This window comes from Aedes albopictus, chromosome 2 (genome assembly GCF_035046485.1).
Source record: "Aedes albopictus strain Foshan chromosome 2, AalbF5, whole genome shotgun sequence".
NCBI lineage: Eukaryota > Metazoa > Arthropoda > Insecta > Diptera > Culicidae > Aedes > Aedes albopictus.
The window spans coordinates 142,588,666-142,602,230 of record NC_085137.1 but is presented as its reverse complement, the minus strand read 5'-3'; the positions used below and the strand labels follow the sequence as shown (position 1 = coordinate 142,602,230).

The 13,565-nt window shown below is 39.4% G+C and overlaps 1 protein-coding gene and 1 long non-coding RNA gene across 7 annotated transcripts in view; both read left to right on the top strand.

Annotated features, from left to right (window-relative positions):
- The window catches only part of LOC109405615 (MAGUK p55 subfamily member 7), a 100,350-nt gene that overhangs the window by 63,014 nt on the left and 23,771 nt on the right, over nucleotides 1-13,565 (top strand). For 5 of the 6 annotated variants that reach the window (XM_029858677.2, XM_029858679.2, XM_029858680.2 and 2 more), the window contains exon 5: nucleotides 3,374-3,505. The exons of the other annotated variant lie outside the window; for it this stretch is intronic. In XM_029858677.2, the coding sequence (XP_029714537.2) occupies nucleotides 3,374-3,505 (132 nt within the window). The remainder of the gene's footprint in view (nucleotides 1-3,373; nucleotides 3,506-13,565) is intronic. 6 annotated transcript variants of the gene reach the window in all.
- LOC134287747 (uncharacterized) lies at nucleotides 4-553 on the top strand. The gene is made up of 2 exons (XR_009997507.1): nucleotides 4-298; nucleotides 358-553. It is a non-coding gene; the product is annotated as an uncharacterized LOC134287747 (long non-coding RNA).

The following is a 13,565-nucleotide window of genomic DNA, read 5'->3' as shown; positions in this document are numbered from 1 at the left end:
CAGTCTTCAAAAATTCTTTTGCATTGCATTGCTTTGATCTAAAAAACGAGGAGCATGAGAATGCATGCTCCTTATTTTTCCAAATCAGCATTGCTATGATTCGTGCCGATCATTTCAGCAAAATACTGCATCAATGATGCAAATCAATCACAATGCTTCACACTGGTTGAGTGCGCTACATGAGCTTGCGAACACTCATGGTAGGCCTAGCAACCAGGTCGTGTTGTTAGCGACTGAAAATTTTCGTAATTTTCATTATCACCGAATTTGTGCCAGTTGAAAGTCGGGAATGTTTGAGGTATTTAATTGATTTAAAAATATTGTAAAGATGTAATTGTTTTAAATTTTATTTTTTAGTGGTGGCGCTATCCAGCAAATAGAGGGCATCAGGAAAACATTGAGAATTGTGGGAATCGACGCGTTGATGGATCGTTTCTGCCAGCTATCTGCTCGCTCAATTACGGATGTTGTTGGTCCACGTTTTTCTTCAACCTGAAGTTACCAGCCATGCATTTTCTCTATGTTAGCTTTAACAATAAATTAGTATCTTAAATCGTGTTATGTATTCTTTACTTGATGCTGTATAGATGATCGAGGGAAACTTATAGCACCTATAAATGGTCGGGGCTCTGCTAAAAAGAACTAAACGTCACCCAAACATCATGAAGAATACTAAACACATTCGAACAGAAATATCGAAAATCTAGACGAACATTTGAAAAGGGCCTATCTGCTTTTTGTAAACAAACATGTTTCTGTCTCTGCAGGGCCCATCTGCATCCACCCACGCACATCAACACCCTTATTAGAAAGAGTGTTCTTTAAGCTATCTGTTAAGGGTGTTGATGTGCGTGGGTGGGCGCAGATGGGACCTGCAGAGACAGAAACATGTTTGTTTACAAAAAGCAGATAGGCCCTTTTCAAATGTTCATCTAGAAATGAAAGTTTTTTTTATTCATAGACTTCGACATCCTATAGAAAATTTTAATCCTATAGAAAATTCTAAAATCCACAATATAAATACAGAAGCAAAAATGAGTTACAATCCACGGGTGTGTAATTTGAATATGATTGGAAAAGCCGCTTGGTGCGCTTCCGCAGAACCCTATCCATGTGAGCTCCTTAGCCGGCAAACCCGAACCCCGAGAGTGGCTCGTAGAATAATATACCTGTAATTTCCGGACGTAATGGAGATCTGCAGACAAAATCAGTTTACAGTTGAACATACGCAATAACTATTGCGGTGTGATGCTTATTTCGTTTTATGAGTGGGTTTATTTTAACTAATTGCTGCTTCCTCAAGGTCTCTGAAAACGATTTCTGACAACCAATGAGTGTCAATAATGTTGTCAAAGCTATCGCTGTTTTCATAATTAAAAAGATTGAAGAAATAAAAACAATTGGAGGTTCATCTACTTCGTAACATTCAGACGTAATCGAGCCCAAAATAATCCAAATGATTTGAATCATTGATGCACTACTTTTGATCAAAGGAGCACAGGAGCAATAAAATGCAAATGTTTAAATTCATCGCGCAGCAATGAGTTTGTCAGCGCATGCTTTTCAAAAACTCGTGCTTGCAATGATGATCTTTGAAGACTGTTGGCGAGTTTTAGGGACGATCTCCTTAAATTTTAGCAAAATTCCCAAATTTTTTTGAAGAAATGTTTTTTTTTCAATAAGAAAAAACCAACTTAAAAATTCTCTCTCGACGTTTATTTGACATATCATATGTAGGCGAGTTACAGTAAAAAATTCAGCTCAATCGGAGCATTGATTACGGAGAATGAGATGTTTGAAGTGAGCGACTTTGCCTAAAAATAGAACAAAAATCGATTTCAAATCATCGACCTTGTATGGAAAGTCGAAAAAATTTCCGCTCTACTGTAATTTTTTTCTTTCGCGTTTTTGAACTCAGGGCATAATTCTACACCAAAAATGATCATCAGCTTACCGAGTTCAAAAATGCTGTAAACTAGTGTAATTTATGAACTTGCAAAAAACGTTGTACGCAACTCGGTGCAGAACTCGATTTTTACAGCACTCGTCGTAATTACCCAACTCGGCAAGCCTCGTTGGATAAATGTACGACTCGTGCTGTAAAAATCGTCATTCTGCACCTTGTTGCGTAAACTACTATTGTGTCTCAGTCCAGTCTTTATACTTCGAATATTCCTTGTATTGTCAGATACAATTTTCCGACATTTCCTCAAAGGATAACTCCAATAACACCAATTATTTTTTTTATTCCTTGTTGGGTATCTAAGTCACTGCGACCAGTTGATAGATCTATTGTGACATATGCCCCATTTTTGTTTAGCTTTGTCAAGTCGACGTAGCACCATTGGTATTGGTGATAATCAGACTTTGACCAGAAGCGGTATCCCAACACGGTGCCACATTTCGAATGAATTGAACCACCGTAATTGGGTTTGTTCTCCAAACATCAAAGGGTTCTATTAGCCCTTTGTCGAAGAACCTAATTCTTTTAGTTACAATTGCCGGACAATGGCAATTGTAACTAACGTTTGTCTGTTTTTTCAGGATTTTTTTCAGATATTCGGCCACATATTTCCACAAGGATTTTACTTAAAAGTTCTTCAGAAAATTCTTAAGGGTTTTTTAAGAATTCCTGCTGGGATTCCTTATGAAATTCTTTTGAGATATGTTTATTTCCAGAGATTTCATCAAAATTTTGGGGATTTCTTTAGCAATTGTTGCAAGAGATTTCTTCAAAAGTTCTTCCATGACTTCCAGTTTTTCAAAACTTATTACAAACATTTCTTCACAAATGCTACAGGGGTTGCTTCGGAAATTCTTCCCAGGATTTCTTCAAGAATTCTTAGAGGAAGTGATTCCTACAGAAATTGGAAGAACCCTGCTCCGCCTGTGGTTGAAAATTTAACAATCGGTATGCACAGCAAGCTGGATATTCGACAAACTCGCGTCAATTCCCACCGCAGGACACGAATGCGTGTCCTACCTACCGCCCATTTTTCGCATCAAATACCCCCATCCGAGCGTGAAAATCGAACGTTTATTGAACACGACAGCATTCGCCATGATTGCGCTGAGCCCGTTCGATCGAGCATCAATCACATCCCACATGGGGGCCCACCATCACATCGTACAGGTTCCCCGTTTTTTAATTGCATAGTAAAGGCATTTTCCGAATTTTAATTGAAATTCCTCCGACCGAAGCGTTTGGGCTACGTGCTGGAAATGAAACCTCATCAAATGTCCCCGATTCCAATATCTCTAACCGATAGCACCGATGTCATGTGTGTGTACCCTTTTTTCGTTTCATATCCGTCATCCGCACGCACGCACCCGTTTCCGGACGCCTGCCATCGCATCATCGGAAAACTGCTAGAGCCTCCTGTTCGCACACGATGCCATAGCGCAAAAAGACTTCTACCCTCACCTGCCGGAAATTCCCGTCGAAGTGGACGAAGACGAGGAAACCATCAAAATTGTACAGCTAGTGAAAAGTAATGAACCATTGGTAAGTAGAGCTTGGGTGGGTGTGTTGAACGGACCGAACATCGTTTGATTCCTTGTCTTTTATTGTAATGAATGCTGGCTTCGACTCTATTCTGCGCTTCATAGCTGTTTTTCTACTTCTATAATTCAATTTTTACCAAATGTTAAGTCTGATTTAGAGCTGTTACAAAATCAATCAATTTTCGATTAAAATGGATTGGAATGTCCCGTGCACAACATTTCAATAAATATTTTAAAGCACTAAAAGTAGTTAGTTAAGCGAAAATCCAATCCATTCCAAAATGAGAAGTAGCTTGTGTTTATTATGGTTTTTCCAGTAATATTGAACAAAGTATGCTCTTTAAGCATTTTCAGTAGGGTAATTTGCCAACTGTTGAACGTTAATAATTATTAGTACTGAAATTTTTGTTTTCATTTGTTTTCCGTGCATAATTCAACGACGAAAAAACGGTGGTATAAAATTGACCAGTGTATGTCTAGATAAAGCCATTTTTCAGACTTGAATGATGTAAGAATCTCTCAATAAAAATTCAGGAAATGTTCAGAGGGCTTTCAAGGCGTTTCAGGTGGTATCAGGGATGTACGCCCTAGAATGCTTTTTATCAAGGTTGCAACCATTCATTTTCAAAGATTTACATTCATTTGCTATTATCTCAGTTCAGAAGCATGCTATCGAAAAACAATGTATGAATGAATTTAACCTTGTAGTTTTATCTGAAAGTCTGCCGAATAACATAAGGGTCGCAAACGTATACCAAAGTCGTGAGCGAGCTGTGAAGGCAACTCTCCACGCGGTGAATGTAAATTTCATTCACGCTGTGGAAAGTTGCCTTCACAGCTCGCTCACGACTTTGGAATGCGTGTGCGACCCCAATGTTATTCGGCAAACTTTCAGATAAAACTACAAGGTTTAATTCATCCATACATTGTTTTTCGATAGCATGCTTCTGAACTGAGATAATAGCAAATGAATGTAAATCATTGCAAATGAATGGTCGCAACCTTGCTTTTTATACCCCATGAGACCACCAGAACACATCTGCAACGTCCCTGAAGTTCTTGGAATACCTCTGGAACGCCAAGGAATGTCAAAAAACCCTCTGAAATCCCTTGAAACCCCCTGCAACGCCTATGAAACTCCCTGGAATATCGCTAGAACGAACCTGAAACCCTCTAGAACATCCCTAGAACTACAACAACCGTGGGTCCTCATGAAACTCCATGGAATATCTCAGAAGCTCCTTGAAACCCCTAGAACGCTCCTGAAACTCCCCGAATGCCCCTGAGATTCCTGGAATATACATGAAATGTCTTAACCCTCCCTAAACACAATTTGAAGCCTAGTAAAACGCCTCTGAGACCCCTTGAAACACTCCTAGAACGACCATGGGACCCCCTGGAACCCCGTGGAACAGCTCTGAAACTCCCTGAGACCCTCTGCAATGCCACATTTGAGCCCTTGAAACTCCATGAACGCCCCTGAGACCCCAGTGAGGTAAATCCGACGTTGTCCTAATGGAGTGGCTCCTGCCAGCTCCACCGTATTTTTTTTAACCATAGGGGGAAAATCTGCTCAACAGACACCCTAACAAAAAGGTTAGGGTAGTGTGAGGTTAAGACCGTCTTCTACAACAAAAGTAAAAGCCAGGACTACTCTCTCCTCGACCCACTCAACACATTCCTATGGTCGCCAAACCCTTCGTCTTTTCGGAACCAACAAGAAGGCATTGCTTCAGAGAGGGGCTAGTGCACATCGCACCCTCAAGGTTAGCTGCGTAGCCTGCAGCAACGAACATCGATGACTTGCTTTAGAGAGTCCATCACGGTAGCATGCTGGCGCTTAGACAGTTTCTCGAGTGGTCCTCACCACTCCCTTTGTCCTCGGAAGGCGGGCAGGGTCAACCCCGCCCGCGCCCAACTGATAAGCAGACATCAAGAACTGATGCCCACGTGCAACCCGATCTGACCTGCCCGCAAAGGAAGGGTATCACTTCAGGCCCTATCAGATGCACCCGAAGGATGCACACAGCGGGGTCTCACCTGCCCCGACCTTTGCCGGGGACCCTTTCCAACCGCGGGGTCGGATCCCACCCACTAGACCGACGCCACGACAGCAACGCTACCGGGACTTCCTCTCCGCGGCCACTTAATCGCTGTAAGGGTCGATCTCGACCGCAGGACACCGGTATGACCTTCGAAGCCGATCCCGAACCCCTGGACCACCTCTAGTACCGCATCTGAACTAGTCATTCTCTAATTCCACACGCCACCTCCTCTGTAGCTCCCAGACGATATGGGTTTTAGCCGTTGAAACGGCGTTCCAGCCAAACTCATCCCTACACATCCTTTGGACAAGATTATCCGGAGTTTGGCCTCCCCGCAAGCATACGGTCACGCATTCTGCGAAAACGCGGGAACACGAACAAAACATGTTCCGTCGTTTCTAAACCATTGCACACTGGGCATTCGAGAGAATCCGCATGCCCGAAACGGGACTGTCGGAAGCAACCATGACCTGAAAGGACCTGTGTCAGGTGGAATGTAACTTCCCCATGGCGCCTATTAATCCTACTATCTACCCTCGGTATCAACCTATGCATAGCTATGGGTCCACCTTCCTTTGGTGGAACTGTCCCCCGCGCGCTGCCATTTGACCATAGAGGCCATCCTGGCAGTCCTGCGTATGCCTCTTGTGCCGCGCATTTCGAAGCACTCATGTCCTCTCTGATAAGAATGCTGATAGGCACCATACCTACCAGTAATGGCGCAGAGAGCGTCGTGTGACACGGTACGGTACGCGCTCGCAACCCTCAGGCACATAAGCCTGTAGGCCGTCGGCAGCATTCAGTACTTAGCGCGGTGCCCCACGCCGGGCCGCCATACCTAAGTATGGACGTAGCGACACTAGCCAGAAGCTTACACCGACGCACACTGCAGAACTATTGGACACCATCCAGGACAGTGCCGCAATAGCTGTGGAGGCTCTTTTACAGTCTTAATCAACCTTGCTACCGAAGGTAAGCTTATCGTCGATCATCACGCCCAATTGTTTGACGGAGCGCTTTGACGAGATAGTGGACTCTCCTAAACTGATCACCGCCTGCTGCTCCGACTTCCGGTTGTTAACAACCGTCACCTCAGTCTTGTGGTGAGCCAACTCCAGTTTCCTGGACCGCATCCACGCCTCCACAACCTTGATCCACAACCACGCCTCCGACCTTGAGTGGTCGGTAGTCAACTTCACCTCCTCGATCGTTTCACCGTAGACTTCGAGCGTAATGTCGTCGGCAAATCCGGCAATCTTCACTCCCACTGGGTACTCTAACCTCAACACCTCGTCGTACATGACATTCCATAACACCGGACCAAGGATGGAACCTTGCGGGACTCCTGAGGTTATGTGAAATCACTTCCTACCCACCTCCGTGTCGTAAACTAGAACTCGATTCTGAAAGCTCAGCCGTATGAAGGATGTGACCTTAACTCTAGTTTATTTACAAAATCTTACAGCCATTTATACAGAACACGGGTACATATCGAGAGGTAAATAATACATTTACCTGTCGATGATAAACCTTTTACCCTCAAAATAATTACATAAGCAGGTAACATTTTGAGGATGATGGTGGTAGCTCTCCACACCAGTAACTCCTTTGTAACGACCCTGACACCTCCCTAAACGCTATCATACTCCCTTGAGACCTTGATACCCCTGAAGCCCCACAGAACGCCACTGAGACCCCAGGAACACTCCTGGAACGACCCTGAGACCCCTGAAATCCTTTGAAGCCCATTGAAAATACTTGAAATGCACCTGAAACCACTTGAATTACCCCTGAAACGCCTTCGAAACCCAATGAAACACCATACAACACAGACAAGACTCACAGATACATCCTGCAACACCCTTGAAAAGTCTCTGAAACTCTTCTGTGATCCCATAGAACTCCCTAGATGCTCCCTGAGACCCCTTGGTGCTCTTTTTGAAGTTCTTCAATAAGTACTTCAAGATGTTACTTTCAATTCTCTACTAATGAATCTTTCTGAATGAAGCTAATATCACTAATTCTCAACGATGCAGCTATACATAATATATTAGCCAGGTTCGGATTTAAGTGGAGGGGATAAGGGAACCCAAGCAACACACATAGTTACAAAACAGTGACGGCAGCGTATGTAAGGGTTGCGCAGTAAGTCACAGTGACTTCTCAGCATCCTTACATACGCTGCCGTCATTATTTTGTGACCATGTGTGTTGCTTGGGGATTTAATACCGAGTGCCTTCCTATCCAAAGACTCCTAAATTCAATACATTACTGTTTTTCTTTCAGCAAAAATGCGGATAAGTAGTCATTACTCCTTTTACATTTATGGCAGACATAATGGTTTAGAATAACAATGTATTTTCTAGAATAACTTTTTGGGTAATCGTGGTTCAATTTGTAAATCTCCAATAAAATTTCTCGTTGTTTTATAATTCAACGTTTTGAAGCCCTGTCACGGTCGTCATGTAGTTGACACGACAGGATCATTGCCATTCAGATTATTCAACTCGATTGCCAGATGGTGTATGATATGATTATATCGATCATGGTAACTAACTATTTACTATTTGCTATCAATTAGTAGACAGCAGTGAATCAAAATTCAACCATCGCGCAACAATAATGGCAATGTCGCAACCTGTATTTGTTGCGACAAACAAGCCCATGCGACATAAGTTTGTCCCAACTTGAAAATAATGGGATTAAGGGCGGACGGGACGGTCGGGGAAATATCCGTCATTGCTCTGTTGCTACTAAGATGGTAATCTCAGATTCTACTTCATATTTTGCAAAAAAATTCTATCACTGTGTATGCTCACTTACAGTGCATATGCTGATTGTTTTTCAGCATCTTCAGTGCGATTGAACTTGAGATTACCATCTTCAAAATCGCGAGGCAAATTGTTAGAAAGAGAGGCAAGATAGGAAAAATAACACGGCGTCCCGTTTCACCTTAACATCGTACACCACGAGTTTAGAGATTTTTAAGCCTTGTATTGCGATTTTCGAACGGTAACTTCGAGTCGGTAAACACTGCAACTCTGGTGAAGCTCTATCATCAAACAGTTTCGACTTTGGGTTGGCAATAATTGATTATTCACGAGTTGAAAAGTACGCAACAAATTCTGCTTTCGTTTTGTCTGCAACAAAAAATTTCGAGATCATGTCAATATATGTTACCAGTAGGGATAAATAGTAATCGTCGCACCTTCTTTGTTGCTTGTTTTGTGCCACTTTTGTCTGACAATTCTCTTCACTGGTAGACAGTGGAAAAGTCTCTACAAATTGAAAAAATGATCTATTTTTATTTTTAATCTTTTGAATTTTAACTAATGCGAATTTTTCACCCGAAGAAAATTAATTATTTCGAATGCCAGTTCAAAGTTTTTAATCTGAAGAAGATGGCATTTATGTTTTAAAAACACTAGTTTACAAAATAAAACGAAAGTCGTAAACTTCTGTCAACGACTAAAATTTTTGAAGTACAATTTAATGCTGATTTCGAAGCCGCCGCTCAAAAAATTTTAAGTTGAGCAGTTTTTGAGTTTTAGCTCAATGTCGGGTGTTTTGCAATTTTTTAAAATATAAAATTCAATAAAATTCAAATATCTTGCGTTTTGTTCAACAAATTCCAAATCTTTTTCCATAAATTAAAAGCTAAATACAATACCTTTCGATCATTTGAATACAGGTTTTGCGTCAGATTGATGAAATTCAAGATATTGGCGAGTTTTTGGGACGATCTCCTTAAATTTTAGCAAAATTTCCAAAAATATATGAAGAAATGATTTTTTTTTTCAATAAGAAAAAAGCTATCTAAAAATTCTTTCTCAAAGTCTATTTGACACGTCATATGTAGGCAAGTTACAGTAAAAAATTCAGCACAATCGGAGCACTGATTACGGAGAATGAGGTGTGTGAAGTGAGCGACTTTGCTTAAAAATAGAACAAAAATCGATTTCAAATCACCAACCTTGTATGGAAAGTCGAAAAAATTTCCAATCTACTGTAATTTTTTTCCTTCGCGTTTTCGAGCTCAGGGCATGATTCTACACCAAAAATGATCATCAGCTTACCGAGTTCAAAAATGCTGTAAACTAGTGTATTTCCACGTTTTGAAGTCCTGTCACGGTCGCCATGTCCTATAACGACAGCAAATTTGTCATTGAGATTTTCCAACTCGATTTCCAGATGGTGTATGATATGATTATCTTGACCATAGTAACTGATTGCCTATTTGCTATCGATTAGTACCCAAGTAGCAAAATTAATTTTATGATGCTTTTGAAGAATTCTTTAACATCTGTTCTATAAAACTAAACATAAACCAATTTGATCTGCATAACGACATCAACTCAACCATAAACCCCCTATAAGACGAAAGCGGCCCATCCTAAGACACTCTTGGAGAGTTGATATTCTCTCAAACCTTGTTCCGAAGATATAATCTAGGTGACTTGCTCTCTGCTTGTAGAGCTCTTCAAGCGCACGATAAAACGATAATAAATTTGTCAGCATCTGTTACTGCTTCAGCGCTATCATGTTGGAAGATAATTGAATCTGGAAAAGCAAAATGATAATGGTACATAATTATGATTGGGATTACTTTCTCACACAAATTGGGAATATTTTCGTAGTGTAACAAGGTTGTCTACTGCCAAGCAAAATTTATCGTATATATGTTGCAAGATACTTCTAAAAATTGCAACGCGCTTAGATTATAATGCACCAATAAAATATTTAAAAATTATTATTTCTGGCCATGAGAACATTGTTCATGAGTTTTCCCAACATGGCTTCCATTGAAATCCAGAAGTTCAACCAGCCTAGTTGTGTTTATGGTTCTATGAACTGAGTCCCAAGTATTCTTGGAGATGTTCTTAAAACCACAGATTGATGAAGAATAGTTGTACTCAGGTTAAACTACGATAAGATCAACAAGAATATAAAATGCTTCGATAAAACCATCATAAAAATAAATAAAACCAAATGGAGTTGAGATTGTTACTTGAGTAGCGTGTGACAGAGATTCTAACTTTTTTTTTTCATTTTTTATCTCTTGAAATTTGACTTTGTGTGAATTCTTCACTCGATTGAGAAAGTGCATAGAATCAGAGGAACAAAGGAGAAATAGTATAATGCAAGAATGAAGTTTTCTATCTGAAACAGATGAAATTTACTGTTTGAATAATTCCGTGTTTTAGCGTCCTATCACGGTCGCCATGAGGTTTGCATGACAGGAACTTTGTCATCCACATTATTCAACTCTAATTCCAGATCGTGTTAAAAAATCAAGAAAAATGTATGGATGTTTTAAGATTTTTTTTACTGTTATTAGTTTTTCAAAAAAAGATTAACAACAAGGTCCAATGTCTTAATTTTTTTTGGATTAGCCGTAAGTATTGTTGGATGTAGGAAAAAAAGTATTGTTTTTTCGTTGCACTTTGTACGTAGAATCTATTTTTGATATCAAAAATTTCAAAAATTGTATTTTTTTTTCGATTGTTTCAAAGATCAATGAAACATGAAAATTTGGGAAAAAATAGTTAGAAGCATTTGACCATTGTTATCAATGGATCATTTGTCAATTTTTCATGGATCGTTCGTAGCTTTTTATGTGCAAAATAATATTTTCCCGTTCTTTTTCTTTGTTGGTTTTAATTGGTTTTTCTGGTTTACCAACAAACAAAGTATACGGTGATCAGAACCTATGTAAGATTTTCCCGTTCTGAATTCCTCTTGGAATTTACTTGACTTGAACATGTTACTAGTGATCAAATATTTTTCATTTGAATTTAAGCTACTCTATTCCACTCCAAGTTCTTACATACTACTTTTAGCTCTAGTTATGCAAGTTTTTTTTTTATTTTGCTGTGCAGCATGTGCTACATTCTTCCATTATACAGTTGCAAACAATTTTAATTTGTATGATAGCACCTAACATCGCTTACTCAACAACACCATCACCATGTTTCAAACTTGTGCTCGTCCATGTGTAAACTTCATCACCTCCAATCTTTCTGCACGCTACTCTAGAGAGCGTTAAAAAGAACAGCCATCATTTCTTTCTGGATTTTTTATTATACAACTTTTATTCACAGTATACACGAGTTGCCTGCTATTTGCTAGACTACAACCCATTCGATGACCCACGCTGGGCACTCAAACTCCCCCAAAGACTACTCCCAAGTGATCCAGAGGAGTAGTATCACTGTTTCCCTCCATATTCCCAACCCACTCTACAAACGCCACCCACAAGTACTCTCCTGCGTTCCTTCTTCTTTTCAAATTGCCAACGTGCGCGGAGGATCTCGAGAAACAAAAACAAGCTTTTCCTTTTATCCTTCTCGGGACGGACGGGAGAGCTCATCGCGAGTGCTGCTCATTAACCTGGAAAATCCTGACAGCCCTCTTAGAGTTAGTCTAGTAGTAGTTAGGTTGCTACAGTTGGCACCTGGAGTGGTCGAGGTTTACTCAAGCACCTTTCAACTAGGTACCTGCACTGCACTACACCGTAGATTGCACCGGAACAATGGCAACTAGGCTCTAGGTTTTTGTTTTCATTTGCTGTACGTGTACATATTTTTCTCTTTTAGTTTTGAGTGACTATACCATCTCTAGAGTGCACATATTTGCATATCAGAGTGCAATCTGTTGCTGTGTTTATTTGACATTATCCTTGGTTATTTAGATGGAGTCGGCGTTGCTTGGTGTCAACTGCTGTGCGCAACGATTACTGGTGAAGCGAAGTATGCACAATTAGCGAAATGAAATTCTTTGTTGATTAGTTAGTTTTAGATTGAAAGGTAATGAATGTCATGGTTTCATCCCTGGAACAAATGCAGTGGCTTTCATACTAACAAAACTATGTGCAAAACCGACTATGCAAAACGGACTATGAACTACAGGGAATAGACAAAATGATAAGGACAGGCAAAATTTTCAGTTTTCAAAAAATGGTCAACTAGCTGTAATTTTTGGAAAAATGCATCAAATAATATTAAATGTTCACTGTAAGTTGATCAACTAATTGTGTATCAATGGTTCAAATATGAGTAATATCGGGCTGTTTTACATAAAGTTAGAAAGATATTAGAAGAACCTTGAGAAGAACGCATAATTATCCGATAGCCGAATTTGAGCTGTTATATCTCCGAATTCAATGAACCGAATGCAATGCAATTGACTTATATAATGAACTTTGAAAAACAATTATCTTAACTTGAAATAATTAATAAGAAAAAGTCACAGCGATTTAATTTATTTTGTGATTTTTTAGTAAATTGATTAATTTTTAGGATGCATCCTATGACTTTCTTCGATTCATTGCCGGTTATTTTGTTACTTTCCTTCAAAACATATTTTTATTCAAGTCAATTAGAGGGACTTCAAATGACGTATAATTACCATTTCAAATTTTGGTGTTATATTACAAAAACAATCTAATCGTTATGATTTTTCGTGCTCAGAATTTTAATTTAGTTGAAAAGTTTTTCATAACTCATTATGAAAGTCATAAATGCTCAAAATTGCATTGCATTCGGTTCATGAAATGCGGAGATATAACAGGTCAAATTTGGCTATCGGATTTTTATACCATACAGTAAAAATTTGAGATTATTTGATGCACTTTGCAAAAATTTACAGCTAGTTGATTATTTTTTGAAAAGTCGAAATCTTGCCTGTCCCGATGACTTTTTTTATTCCCTGTACTTACTACAGTACATTGTTAATTGCAAACTTTTTTATTTCCATATTCAAGGATTTTAATTATGAACAAAACATCTGAATTGTAAGTGAAGTATGAAACGTTATGGGATTGAAAAAAGTGTTTATTTACTTAAAATAAAAAAAAAACCTCTCCTTCCAGAAATTTAGAATAGTATTATCAAATCAAATCTCAATGGAATTTCCGAAAAAGACTCCAAATAAATTGTAGAATACATTTCCGAAGATATACCAATATCATTGTTGGAGGAATTTAAAATGAAATTGCTTTAGAAATTTCGAATGAAA